Source organism: Diplotaxodon limnothrissa, linkage group LG8, assembly GCF_057381915.1.
Source record: "Diplotaxodon limnothrissa isolate DT_005_m linkage group LG8, D_limnothrissa_male_GT1.1, whole genome shotgun sequence".
Classification (NCBI taxonomy): domain Eukaryota; kingdom Metazoa; phylum Chordata; class Actinopteri; order Cichliformes; family Cichlidae; genus Diplotaxodon; species Diplotaxodon limnothrissa.
Genome location: NC_140603.1, coordinates 20,321,438 through 20,335,209, shown reverse-complemented (window position 1 = coordinate 20,335,209; position 13,772 = coordinate 20,321,438). Strand labels below are relative to the sequence as shown.

Here is a 13,772-nt window from a genome sequence, read left to right as displayed (position 1 = left end):
ACACTACCCCCCCCATCCTAATCTGTTAATTAACTTCACCAAGCCCAAGGAAGAGCAATAGTTGTAAGCAATAATGTAGATCATTAAATTTTCAGTTTTTTGGTTTTTTTTTAAGATTTGCGCTCGCCTCTCTCATTCACCAACTCTTTAGCAGCATTAGAAATGCCAGAAAGCTCATTTTTCAAGCAGTAATACGGGTGTAATTAGGGAGAGATAATTGGTAACTTCCCATCAGATTATGAACACATACAGTACTGTACAAGAAGCCTTTAAAAAGACTTTAACCAAGGAGGTGGTGGTGGTGGTGGGGGAGAAGAGCCACATTTGATGTGTAATTTGATTTGCATTCATTTAACACTTGTCTTGTCATTTTTGCCATTATGCTGCATCTTCATCAGACACGCTCTCCTCATTACCTCCATGACCTTGATGTTTTCTGTTGACCTGCAGATCACTCACCATCTTCCTCCCCGTGCAGTCCTTGACATTTGCTTGCATCTCCTTAATGATAATTTGTGGCAAAACGTGCGCAAATAAAAATGCACATTTCCTTTTAGGTGCAGTCGTAAAACCGCAAAGAGTCCAGATTTGATGCTTTCGGGACTCGCGTCACGATGGAGGCGCTGACCAAAACCTGCCTGTGTCTGGTTATAATGAATGCCACCCTGGGCCCCAGCAGGTCCTCCACTGCTGCATGGGTCCAGGGATAATTTGAATTGGAGCATGTGCCATTGCAATCTGCCCATCCCTCCCCCACCACCACCACACACACACACACACACACACAGACACACACCCCGCCACCTCCTCCTCAATCCCTGCCAACTGCCGCACTGGTGTTCACAAACACTGCTGCCCATCTGCGGGGCAAAACACTGGCCAGGGCCCCAGTTACTCTTTTGCCTGCAATTAAAATGATGCTCAATTAAAAAAAAAAGTAGGCAAATGTCACAAAATTAAGACATTCTTCTCCCTGCTTCAAAGCTCACAGTGTGTTTAACTCAAACCTGTAAATCTTGTAGACTGGTAAGCAGAAATGGAGCAGCAAACACACAGCACAGAATCGTAAAAATGTAAATCAGATGTACAGTTTTCCATGTCTGCTTTCTTGCCTTTTGCTTTCATAAAGCAAGGCAAAAGTTAACCAGCAAAAAGTGGGGGGAAAAAGTATGTTTGGTAGTTTCCTTATTGTGGCAGGCATTCTCATTACTTAATCATGGCTCCCTCTTTTTGTGTTTGTGTTTTGCCATCTGTCATCTTGAGAAGCAAATGAACCAGCTGCCATGGAGTGTGATCTTGCCCAATCAGAAATGTGGTCCTTTTCAAAGCGCATCTGTGTGAAACCTTTAAAAAAAATGCTGATTGAAAAAAAAAGTGTCTCAAAGTTGTTAATAACATTTTGGCTGGAGAATATTTTCACCTAGATGGCCCCAATTAGCATAAATGCATAAACGATGCCTCATTATGAAAGCGGGGCTGCGTGTGCGGGGAGTGTAAATACTGGATTCCTTCTGATGTGCTCAAAGAAAATAAAACGACAATATGATGTAACAGGTTGTGCGAGGGGAACCGAAAAAAGAAAAGAAAAAAATCTCAATCACACTTCTTTGTAGAACAGATAAGTTGAATTATTTTCCACAAAACACTCGAGACACTGCCCGACACTTCTGCTGGCCCTCAGTGAATAGGACAGGAGGAGGGAGGCAGGGAGGGGGTGGTGGTGGTTGGAAAGGGCCTCCCTCTGATCCCCTTCTCCAACCCCCAGCGACAGCACAGCTGGGTACGAAGGATCAGCCTAATTTTCAGGTCCCTCTAATGACTCCAGCGAAGAGCGACCGCTAATCCCTTAAACTGAGAAAAATGATCTCCTGCAGCCCTGCAGTGCAGCTCCAGACCACAAGAGTCCAGTTAGGACCCAATAAGCATGATGAGGGGTAGGGTGGAGCAGCAGCTGAGCAGAGCCAGGACACCAGGTCCGTAATGGAGGGTGCTGAGCCATCCAAAAGTGATTAGCATGAGAGTGTGTGCCTCTGGCTGATTAAATAATGAGGAAATTCACAAACTCTGTGGGTTATAACATTGTTTTCATATCCTCTTTCTTTTTTGTATCTCCTAAAATAAACATCACCTCTGGGTTAAACAGCTCTTAGATGTCAAAATTCTCCAGGAGTCTCATGGTGGGATCAGTTGATTTATTTCAATAGTACCAAAAAAAACATGTTTCACTTTTATCTCATTATCTATTAAGATTGTCAGTACCCAATCCCTGATTGCTGCAGCACGGCAGCTAAATATTAAAGGAATACTCTGAAGTGGAAATGTGGTATTGTTTCTATTTTACAGCCCCCCCCCCCCCCCCAAAACAGATTACGCTGACAACTTTGTACCTTACAGCTTTGCGCTTATAGTTTTCACTGCTAATTACACCACTTCAGTGTCACTATCGTCTCTTCAGAGTGCACAAGCTCCAGTTAAATAAGCGTAATTAGCGATTTACAGGCAAAGCAGTTATTGTTTGAAAAGTAATAAATATTACGATAATTAGTAAAACTGAGAAGTGGCTTCTGTGGCAGGAATGGCTTGAGAAGTTTCTGTAAATATATCTTTATTTTTTTGGCTGTGATTCAGGGTCTATGAAGAAGTCACCAGAACCCGGAGAAACCTTTCAAACCACTCTTTCGGGATAATGCACTTCTCTGCTACTGATCAGCTTATTATTAGCTTTTATCAAGTTTCCTATAAATCACTAAAATACAAAACCCCCAGCTACGAGGAGGAGCTATTGGGACATAGTGTTTGCTCTGTAGTGGGGAAAAAATATGGATCAATGTTAGTGAAGTTTGGCAGATTATGTTGATTTGTTTCTTGAGATGTGCTTACACATTTGACACTTTCCCACAGCCTTCTCAGGCTTGCAGGTATTCAGTTTTTTACATCCAATAGACAGATTTTAGCGGAATAAGCCTTTAAACATACACATATTTTTCCAGTATTTGACTTATATTAAAACATCAGAGCTGCTATTTTTCCTTTTTTTAACAGTTTGATAAAATAGTCAAGCTGAGGTAATTAGTCCCATGCAGTCTGTCACTGTGAATAGAAAATAAGTATACGTAAAATCCCGAAACATACAAATATTTCTGTGGAAAAGACACGTGCGCAGCATTTTCGGGTGCATCAGTGATAATCTGGCTTCTCCGGGAAGGTGCATCCGACCCGCCTGATGATGACATTGGCCGCGTAGTGTCCGGCCCGGATGCACTCCTCCAACGCGTGCTCTTGGACCAACGCCGAGAGGAATCCTGGGTAGACAGAAGAGCAGAGGTCAACCTGTAGCCATCAATCACTTCCGAGAATAGTTTGGGGGAGCAGTTAGGGTTAAAATGAGCAAAGTACTAATTGCTTCTAGAAAAAGGGACTGCTTCTTCCTCAACAGGACATAAATGTTGGCTGTTTTATATGGCGCTATGATCAGAGTGGGGAAAAAAACAGCAGGGTAAAAGTCACACTCATATAATCTGGAGATTTTACTACATTGCATAGTTGGCCAGTACCAAAGGTTAATTGGATTGTACACAGATATGAAGATATGCACTTAATAATGCCATACCTCCAACAAAGGCATCTCCGGCTCCGTTAGTGTCCACAATATCATTCTGGTCTATGTCCAAAACAGGGAACATAGTCACCCTATCACCTACAGAGGGGACACAAGAAGACTCTGTAATTAAAGTTCAACTTCAGCGTTATTCTCTCTCTTTGTGTCTCAAGTTGTAGGCTATTATTTCTCGCACTTCGTGGGGTCATTGCACACTGTAGGGCTTTCTTAAAATAAAAAATAATTGGCTATTTTATTTTAGCACTTCTGCATGGGGGTTTTTCCTCTAATTATTAAGTACACAGCTAAAGATTATGTGCAGTTAATCGTTTTTGCTTTCGCAGGACTAGTAAATCTTCACTCTGAATCATCGTTGTCAACAAAGGTGAATATCGCAAGGTGAATATTTGCTAACACTTTTTAAAATCCATGAACTACCCAAGGAGTAAATCTGAAAACAGGAACGGCAAACAGGAGACGTGAATAATAAATGTGGCTTCTGGTCGAGCCTGGATGAACACGTTGCCGTTCGTTTTGGATGATTAGAGTAACTTCGGTTGATCTGTGACCAAATATCTAAAAAGCCAAACGCCAAGACGGAAACAGCGCTCAGTGCTGTCGGGTTCAGGTTACATTATTTACAACCACTGGTAGATTTTGTCTGCAGTGAGTGACTCATTCAGCCTCGGATAAACACTTTCAAAAACACAGACAGCAGGTGAGCGTAATACAACATACCGAAGAAATAAATAACGGAGACGTCACAGTCTATGTGAGCGTTGGAACAAAACTGTTTTTTAAACCTTGTTGTTCTCCACTGTGGGACCAGGAAGAAACTAAAGCTCTTTGCAATGGATGCCAGTCCTCATCAAACCAGCCAATCGCTGTAACTGTTTAGTGGACGGGGAAGCTGGGCTCAGCTGTGACTCACCAATTGCCCTTTTAGACCATTTAACAATTTAAGTGAGTTTCCAACCCATGACACCAAAGACAAAGATTAAAAAAAGACTCAGTAAAGGCAAGATAAGATCAAATCAGTGATAGAGTTTCATCAAACAGGACGCTGGTGCCAATTTTTATGCACACGGCTTCACAGGTTTCCTCAAAGTTCGGTTTTGAATCAATAATTGTTCCAAGATAAGACTGAACACATTACCCCGTCTGACCCTTAATGGACATGACCTCGTGTGCATGAGTGCGTTTTCTGAAATCAACGATCACGTCTTTTGTCTTGGATGAGTTTAATTGAGGAGAGGAGACTCATCACACCATTTAACAAAATCATCAAGGACCGGGCCGGGACCCGTCTCATTATTCTGGAGAAACTAACAATAACAGAGTCATTTACACGCGTTGTAATGGTTCAGTTTTCATACCTGCTGTGATACATATTTGTGTACAGGAAAATAATAACTGTCCTCAGTCTGCGTGCTCTGTTCTTTGCTGTCTGCTGTCACCTGTTGCTACCTGCTGCTACAAGTCTCTCTTCCTGTACCTGCAAGTGCGCCTTATTGAGGCTTTATTGTGCCAGAGTGATTTCAATATTTTATGTAATGTGATTTTAATGTCTCTGCTGCTGCTCAGCATGTTTTAATTAGTGACAAATAACACAGCACAGTGTTGTCTTTAGGGTTGTGCAGTGTGATAACATATATCTGGTGATGAAATCAAAACCTCTGTTGTTTATTTTTTGACCTTGCAGCAGTATTTTCCGTCATTTTAATGCAATTTTGCAATCTTACAACACGCGGATGCAGGTGAGAACATGAATACCAGCATGAAAGGAGTTGCTAACGCTGTAGCGCGGATGTCATTTGCTCTTGCATGACCCAGTAAGCTGTCCTGTGTAAATTATGCCGCACACCGTCCTCCACAAGGGGCTCAAACAGCACAAATCTCTCCCGTTGCTTATGCAAGAACCATGTGATGCAGTATGGCGAGAGTTTACGGACTGTCAGGTGCTCAAAATAAATCCCAGAGTTAAACTGTTTAAACTTGAAAATACAATGTTTGGGTTTTGTATTTTACATAGCAATATTTTATGTAATCATTTGCTTATATACAGTAAAGTAACAACCTTAGAATGTGGACATCATATAAACTTTAATAAACAGAATTTACTGTGTGATATATATCATTATCCGCATATGAGATTCTGGTCATATCCCAGAGGGAATACTTAATCCGCATGAAACGCTTACCTCCTGGATATTATGGCTAAAATAATTCTCAATTACAATTTACTTATTGTGTTTTGTCTCCATTCTGGCAAATGACAACTGTAAAAAAAGTTTCTAACTCTAACTATGCAAAAGCACAAACACCAGGTGTTATATTAATTACCATGTTATCACAGGGGTAATCCATTTTATTGCTTGCAGGTCTCATATATTGTGCTTCTTTGCCTTGTGCTTTAAATTGAAAAGGAACTATAATAGTATCTTGTAAAATGCTCTTCATTATGTCATTTTACGACTGCTTTACATGCTCAGAAATAATTAATAATCACAAAAACACTTTCATACCACAGCTTAGCTTTGCATTGGGTGCTAATAGCCAAGTAATAAAAAGTTAGCAAAATTCAGTGCAGGTACACGGTTGCATGCAGCAAATCATATTCATAAGCTACAATCAGTAAACATTTGGCTTTAAGTATTATATATATAAGAAAACTATGAGAACTGTTCTATTAGGTTCATTAGCAAATTAAATAATTAAGTATTATCTTAGCGTGGATGACAAGGTAAATATGATGTTAGATTAATGGACAAATTTGCAACATCCCTCATCCAAGAGCAGCAGATCCTCCAACGCTCTAATAAATTAAAAACAATCATAGAGCAGTTGTGGCTGTGACTCATTTTAGTTCAGAACAGAATCCATTAAATGAGGCTCTCTTTATTATCTTCAGTGAATTATATTGCTTCAATTATCAGTAGCATATGCACTTCAAAGAGACTTCCAGTTTAAAGGAGAGGAAGAAGGAAAAAAAAGAAACAAAATTCTACCAGATGACAAAGTCTCGAGGTGTAGAGTGACATTAAATCAGCAACTTATGTCAGAACAATCTAAACCACACACACAATCTTCAAACAATCCAAGGGCTCTGGTGCCGACGTGAACCTTCAAAAAGGTGCAGGAGACAAAAGACTGACATGTGGATAAAAGGAACAAAAGGAGTCTGACAGACCTCTTATTGAGAAAAAGAGGTTGGGAGTTTAAAGAGAACACGAGGAAAAAAAACTACAAAAAAAAACTTGTTTAATGAGGCTCCCTGCTAATCCAACAAGAGCTTATGGAATATTTGCACTGCAGATGAGACTTTGCACATTATAATATTTTTGAATACCTTTCTTTTCTCATCCTAAAGGGCAAAAGATACACAACCTGGAGCTGAGCACATGCTCAACACCCGATGTAAAGAAATTACTGCACTACGCTAGCTGAAAGACACACGTGGTCAGGTTGTGCTTGAAAAAGACATCTTTCAAGAGCAGCTTGGGAGCGTGTCACAGGTCAGGAGCTGAAGACGTATCAGATTAAGAGTTATTGTGTTTTCCTAACAACACAATCTCTTTGTAAAAGGAACCAGCCGATTGTCACTTTGATAACAAATTAAAATAATACAACAATCCTTTCAGGATCAGCTAATTACTAGCGTAACGACTTTGTTTAATTAAAGCCACAGATGAAGCTCGAGCATCCTCCTCCCTGTTCAAATGATTAACTGCACATAAATGTGCTAATAATAAATTACAGTTTGTCATCTACTCTACGCTTAAGAATCTGAAGTCGTTAGATGTGGTCGCCTTTAAGGGATGCACTTTGCGGATATAAATTCGGGCACGTTAAAATGTGAAGCCGCTGCACTTGTTCTGCATGAAACTGGTGTTCATTAGACGACAAAAAATGCCTCTTAACAGGGAATATGTGGGTGTAAATATGTCTACGGGAGTTAAATATTGAAGCAGCAGAAGGAGGAGTCAGGTCTCATTAGGAAAACAGATCAAAAACGAGGTAACGTCTCAGAAGAAGTGGCGCTCATCTCTGTGATAACACCACCCAAAGGTGACAGAATTCATTAAAAAGGGCTCGGATCTATTAGACCTACTGCTGTTAGATGGGTCTTTTTTTTATTCCGTGTCTTACTGGCTCCTTGTTTGTCTCAATATCAATTTTATCCATCATGTAATGGGGCGATCGTGGCTCAAGAGTTAGGAGTTTGCCTTGTAATCGGAAGATTGCCGGTTCGAGCCCCGGCTCCGACAGTCTTGGTCGTTGTGTCCTTGGGCAAGACACTTCACCTGTTGCCTCTAACCTGTCACATTTCCTGAATGTTCCTTTTAAATTGGCGCACTTCTTTCTGTAAACCAAACAGAAAGAAGTGAAACAGAAACCTCTGGTGGTCAGAGGGCCCGGTGGCGCCAGTGTCCGGCAGCCTCGCCTCTGTCAGTGCGCCCCAGGGTGGCTGTGGCTACAATGTAGCTTGCCATCACCAGTGTGTGAATGTGTGTGTCAATGGGTGGATGACTGGATATGTAAAGCGCTTTGGGGTCCTTAGGGACTATTAAAAGCGCTATATAAATACAGGCCATTTAGTTAAATACATATCTGCATAAAAATAAGTAAATATCTGTAGGCAGGGTTTCCATTTGTCTTTAGTATTTGGTTGCACGCAGGTGAGCAGATGATTCACTGAAATGCAGTTGTAAAGATTTGGTTTTTCATTAGATCTTTCGTAAACGCTGATTGGCAGGTGGAACAGGAAATTTGGACCGCTTTGGACTAGATATCCGCTGGCTACAGGAAGCCCTGAAAAATTCCCCCCAGTCATGCCACAAAATCATAATCAATATCAATCAAGAGTCATCAGCCCTGAATGTAAATAACACCCTCATTTGACCAAAATCCAATTTTCCAAACATCTGCGGTTTGCAAGATGAAACAGTCAAATGCAGCCTCAGAAGGCTGTCAACTAACATCCTTGCAAAGTCGGGATTATGCGTTCTGAGTCCGCAAGTCTGCTCAGGTCCCAATGACATAAACTTCGTCATCAGGCTGCAAGAGTGAAGGTCAGCGCAGATGTCCACATGCCTGTCTGTTATTTGTGACCGTGCAGCCTCGTCTGCCGCAGATTTACATTACAATCCATCAACTATGCATCTGCTCCAGGCAGTGGACTTCAAAGAAGTCGAACAGGAATAACTGCTCGGCTATTCATGCCCATGTTTGTAATATAATTGAGGGCAAATGCTGGAAGGTGGGTGTTCCTGATACTTGGCTGATCACGCTTTACTGGAGCGAGCTAGCCAAGCTAGTTGCCTCTCAGTAACTTTGTCCATATACAGCAGGCTGATTAATCACTGCAATGATCACATTCTCCTACATTTTTAACTGCCATGTCTGGATTTGTGCTTAAAGCAATTTCATCCACTAACATTAGAGGAGTTGAATAAATGTTATTTGTTTGGCTGATGCCTGCTCTGGTAAAGCAATAGAACCATCATTCAGTGACATCACCCTCCGTCCTGGGTCTTGACTCTGGGTTTTAAGCATTCTGTTTAATTCTTAGTTCTCTTATTACTTTGATTTATCTTATATTTTGCTATTTAGTCTTAAGTTTTTAGCTTAGTTCCAGCTTGTATTTCATTAGTTTCATCCTCAGTGTCTCCCTTCATCTCTTTGTCCTGTGTTAAGTTCACTTGTGTTCAGTCCCTCTACTCATTTCACATTTTACTTTTGTTTACTTTAATTCCTTTCAACTAACTGTTTCGTTTCTGAAACACATCCATGTAAATCTTGTAAAAAAAAAAAGATATAAAAAACATTTGTGTTACTATCCATATATTGTTTTTCTGTCATCTTTTTCATCTCACGCTCTCTCTCTGTGGTTCCTCCCTGATGCTGATTGGCTGCAGAGGCTCACCTGGAGGTGGAGGAGGAGGAGCATGGCTTCTCTCTTACATCAGCACCAGTCTGTCTCCTCAGTTACTTTTAGCAGTTTTGTTTATTATCAGGCATAAGCTGAAAGTTTGCAGTTATAAACAGTCTAGTTTTAATTAGTTAAGTTCTATTATCAGTAATATTAGGTTAGAAGCGAATATGTTTAGTTTAAGGCCCTCTTCCTATTTGTTTCAAGAAATATCAAGTCTTATTTATGTTAGTAAGTAATTATTATGAAAAGCTCTACAACCAACAGCAAAGTGGTAGCATGTAATATTCCACTTACTGGAACATATTTGGGGGTTTGTCCGGGCTTAATTTTTACCCAAACCTCAAAAACAATAATCTCTGATCGTTCTAGGGATTGCTCAACAAAATAGTGTAACTTTCTGTTCTATCTTTTAGTCTTTTTAAATCTGATGCATTTGTAATGATAAAAAGTAATGATCATAAAACATTGTGACTGCTCAGCTCAGTGTTGGCAGCACAGTGCTTTCAATGCCATTTCCAGATCCAAGAAAGCACATAAGACATCCTACATTTAAAGCCTTTATTCATGGGCAAAGTTTTTATACTCCTGCTAGGCCAGAGTTCATATAACCTCAGCGATGCAAATTATCGAATCTGACTGACATATTAGCTCGAGTTACACTCCAAGAATTCTCCAGCCGTCTGCAGCAAAGATCTCACTGGCAAAAATCAGCCATGAAAATCACAATAAATAATAAAAAAAGAAAAGATCCTGCCAAAATACTCTGTTTCTGGCTTGTCGAACATCTGAACTCATTTCACAGTAATGAGGTCGGCAACATTATTTCCAATCAGCATAACTCAGCTATACTTATTTTTAAACACTACCATATTCCCGTTCCTAGAATTGAGTCTGACAAAAATGAGTGAAGCAGCAGATTGGCGGTGAATACGTGGGAGTTGTAGTATGGCTGTGCTTTGACAGGTAACCTGCACCAGAGAGGAGAAAAAAATGAGGAAAAAAAACCTCAAAGGAATTCAAATACTTCCTTCCAGTAAGCTATAATTGTGTGCTTTTGTTAATTCACTCTTCATAATTCCCTCATTACAACTCTTGAATGGTGGTGATTAAACTTAAGAAATTCTTTCAACAGGGGTCTCTTTGAAATGAGTATCAATTAAGTCCTTTATTATCGGCTATTCTTTCTAACAATGACAATTCACTGCACAACAGTGACTGAAAAAGGCTTTCCTTTAAAATAAGTGACTATACGTGCAAATAAGACGACCTCCGTATAAGATGAAAATGAGCATATGGAGCTTTTTCTTTTCTTTCTTTTTGACTCTGAGATTATTACATGCTATACTTGGTGATGTTCCAAACCTCAATAATGTTGCTTTGACAAGTTGATCAAATAGCTGGCAGGTCATTAAAATTAACTTTGATTCTGTGGCACTTTATCATCTACACAAGTAAAACAATTAATACATCATTTTAAATCCTGAGGTACCCGGCGACTGGGAATTACACATGAATATTCAGCTAGAATTCATGAGCTAAAGTGCTCGACAGAGTGAAACATCTTTATGCGAGAAACTTCCCTGAGAATACCATTTCCTCTTCTGGAATGATTCCTGTTGCGTTTCAGCCAAAAAAATTCGGAGCCTAGAGAGGAAAACAACATTCTTGGCAAATGTGACAGGTTAGAAGCAAGTTGACATTCAATCTGTTTCCCCGTCATAACCAGCATCTTTGTTCACAACTGAGTTAAGGAAGAAGAAGAAGAGAAAAAAAAAGAAAAGAAGGACATATGCCTGTAATTACTGTAACCACAGGCAAAAGATCATCGCCAACCAATATCCTTTCAGGGAGTCATGAAAGAAAACACTTCAATGTGAGATGCCAAGGAAAAAGAGAGGAGGTCTTTCTCATAGCGCAGGCGGTTAATTGATTTTGCCTATTATGAAGTAAGCAACATAAATATCCTCCTCTTTAAACCGACTACTGAGACGTGCTCAAGCAGGGCTTCAAATAATGCTACGACGTTTAATTTGGGGCACTTCTTTAACAAACTACTGCAAAAAACGATGTTATTTGGAGGTGTGTGTGAGTGTGTGCATGTGTTGTAGTCAATATTGTTTCTCCATCTGATGCAATTACCATGTATAGAGGAGTTTTTTTGAAATTTGCCTGCCTTGCCCCCCCGAGAGCCCTAAAACTCGCAGAGGAGCCGAGTCAGGCTTTATCAAGTCCTTATCAGCGATTAGAGCAGCAACCCCTGCTGAATGATCATTTATTAGATCTCCTCACCGTTTAAGGTTCAGGGCACAATGATCTTAATTACTGCTATAATGGGTGTATAAGCAAAAGCCCAGTGTAGTTCCGCAGTGTCAGTGGCAGCTAAATAAAGGGCCATTTTCCCCTGCTCCCAGCTCTTAAAAGGCACGTTTGAAGCGGTGGTGTGATGAAAGGCTCCAAATGAAGGGCAGGGGGGGGAGAAAAAAAAGAACAATAACAAATTGACATCTCTTTTTTGGAGAATTATACCACGGGGGAAGGCATTCTCCCATCCTTAATCACTATAAAATGGTTTAACATGACATGCAGAGGCTGGCAAATGATCAAATCCTGACAGGAGGACAAATTGCAAACAAAATGAGAGATCAAGTTTATTAGAGCGCCGCCTCTGGGAAATGAAAATCTTTAATTCTCTTTTTACATTGACATTTATTTGGCTGGCGTGAACAGTGATGTTCACACACAGACACACCACTACGGATGCACCTACTACTGTAACTGCTCCACTGCAATGATAGCACAGTCAATGACATTTATCATGTTTGCCTTTGTAGCTGACACCTGAAACACATTGTCTTTCATCCAGCCGGCATTCATCATGTATTTTATATAAAGTTCACGGGGGCGCACGGCTGTGTGTTCATGCAGGAGCAATGAGGGAACCAGGCAGGAATTATCCATCACTTCCAGCACAATGGATGGATTCGTGTTGGTTTTTAAATGTCGGGACTCTCTTTAAAGAGTTCCTTTTAAATTCTCATGAAAGGAAAATTCACTTCGAGGAATTTGACTTTGATAATGAAAATTCAAATGAGCCTTTTCGATTAAAATATATGCTTTTAATTAAGCCCGTGCAGTAACGCTGTATTATCGCTTATTAAGTGGAATCATTTTGGGGTAATACTGACACATCACACTGTTAATTTATGAAGTTGTGTGATTAAATTAACAAGAAGAAAATGTTTGAATCTTTGTTGTGGAAAGTTTAAATGAACGCGAAACAGCATATATCAAAGCTGCCGCTGTCCACCCATCAGTCCAGCCATCCTCTTAACCGCTTTTCCAATTCAGGGTCACAGGGAAGATGGAGACCATCATAGTGCAAGAAACTGGGTACACTTTAAACCATTCAAATATATTCTAAAGAGCTTGGAAAGAAAAGCGTCTGGACTTCTTTATGTTGCTTGAAGACGTTTCACCTCTCATCCGAGAAGCTTCTTAAGTTCTAAGGGTCAAATGGTGGAAAGTTCCAGATTTAAGTCCTAGGGGAGTGTCATGAACCCCATTTTGATCCTCTACCTAATCACACGAGCCAAGGTGTGAAAATGAGTGTAGGTCACAATCAGCCAAGGTTTCGGGTGAGCTCATTGCGAAACCTAGCCCCACCCTATCATGTGATTTCCTGAGATTTCCTGAACAGGGGGTTCATGACCCCCTTTTGGGGACACTCCCATAGGGCTTAAATCTGGGACTCTCCACTATTTGACCCTAGAACTTAAGAAGCTTCTCGGATGAGAGGTGAAACGTCTTCAAGCAACTTAAAGAAGTCCAGACACTTTTCTTTCCAAGCTCTTGACTGAGAACCTTTCCAGATACATTCAAATATATTGTACAACAAAGAGCCACAGGATCAGATGCAAATAAATTTGATTTGCGTATTAAAATCACACCTCATCTTGTACTTTTTGTTTCTTGTATTATGCTGGTGTGTTGTAGATTTTCTTTATTTCAGTTTGGATTCAGGTATCAAACAACCTTTTTAAGATTAGGCAAAAAACTTTCTTTTTCAATAAAAAAGGACCCTGAATCCTTCCTTAGTTACGCTGCAATTGGGCTACGCTGCTGGCTTCCCACGATGCACTTAGTGTTTCTTCTTCCTCACCATGTGTTTATGCACCACTCTGCATTTAACCATTACTCATTACTACCCTCTGGCATCCTGTCTCCCTCCCCTCACCCCCG

At 40.4% G+C, this 13,772-nt stretch overlaps 1 protein-coding gene across 2 annotated transcripts in view; it reads right to left on the bottom strand.

Moving 5' to 3' along the window:
- Positions 1-2,424: 2,424 nt before the first annotated feature.
- The window catches only part of adkb (adenosine kinase b), a 136,680-nt gene continuing 125,332 nt past the window's right edge, over positions 2,425-13,772 (bottom strand). For both annotated transcript variants that reach the window (XM_085360810.1, XM_085360811.1), the window contains 2 exons: positions 3,611-3,697; positions 2,425-3,302 (listed from right to left, as the gene is read on the bottom strand). In XM_085360810.1, coding sequence (XP_085216936.1) covers positions 3,178-3,302; positions 3,611-3,697 — 212 coding nt within the window. In that variant the 3' untranslated portion in view covers positions 2,425-3,177. The remainder of the gene's footprint in view (positions 3,303-3,610; positions 3,698-13,772) is intronic.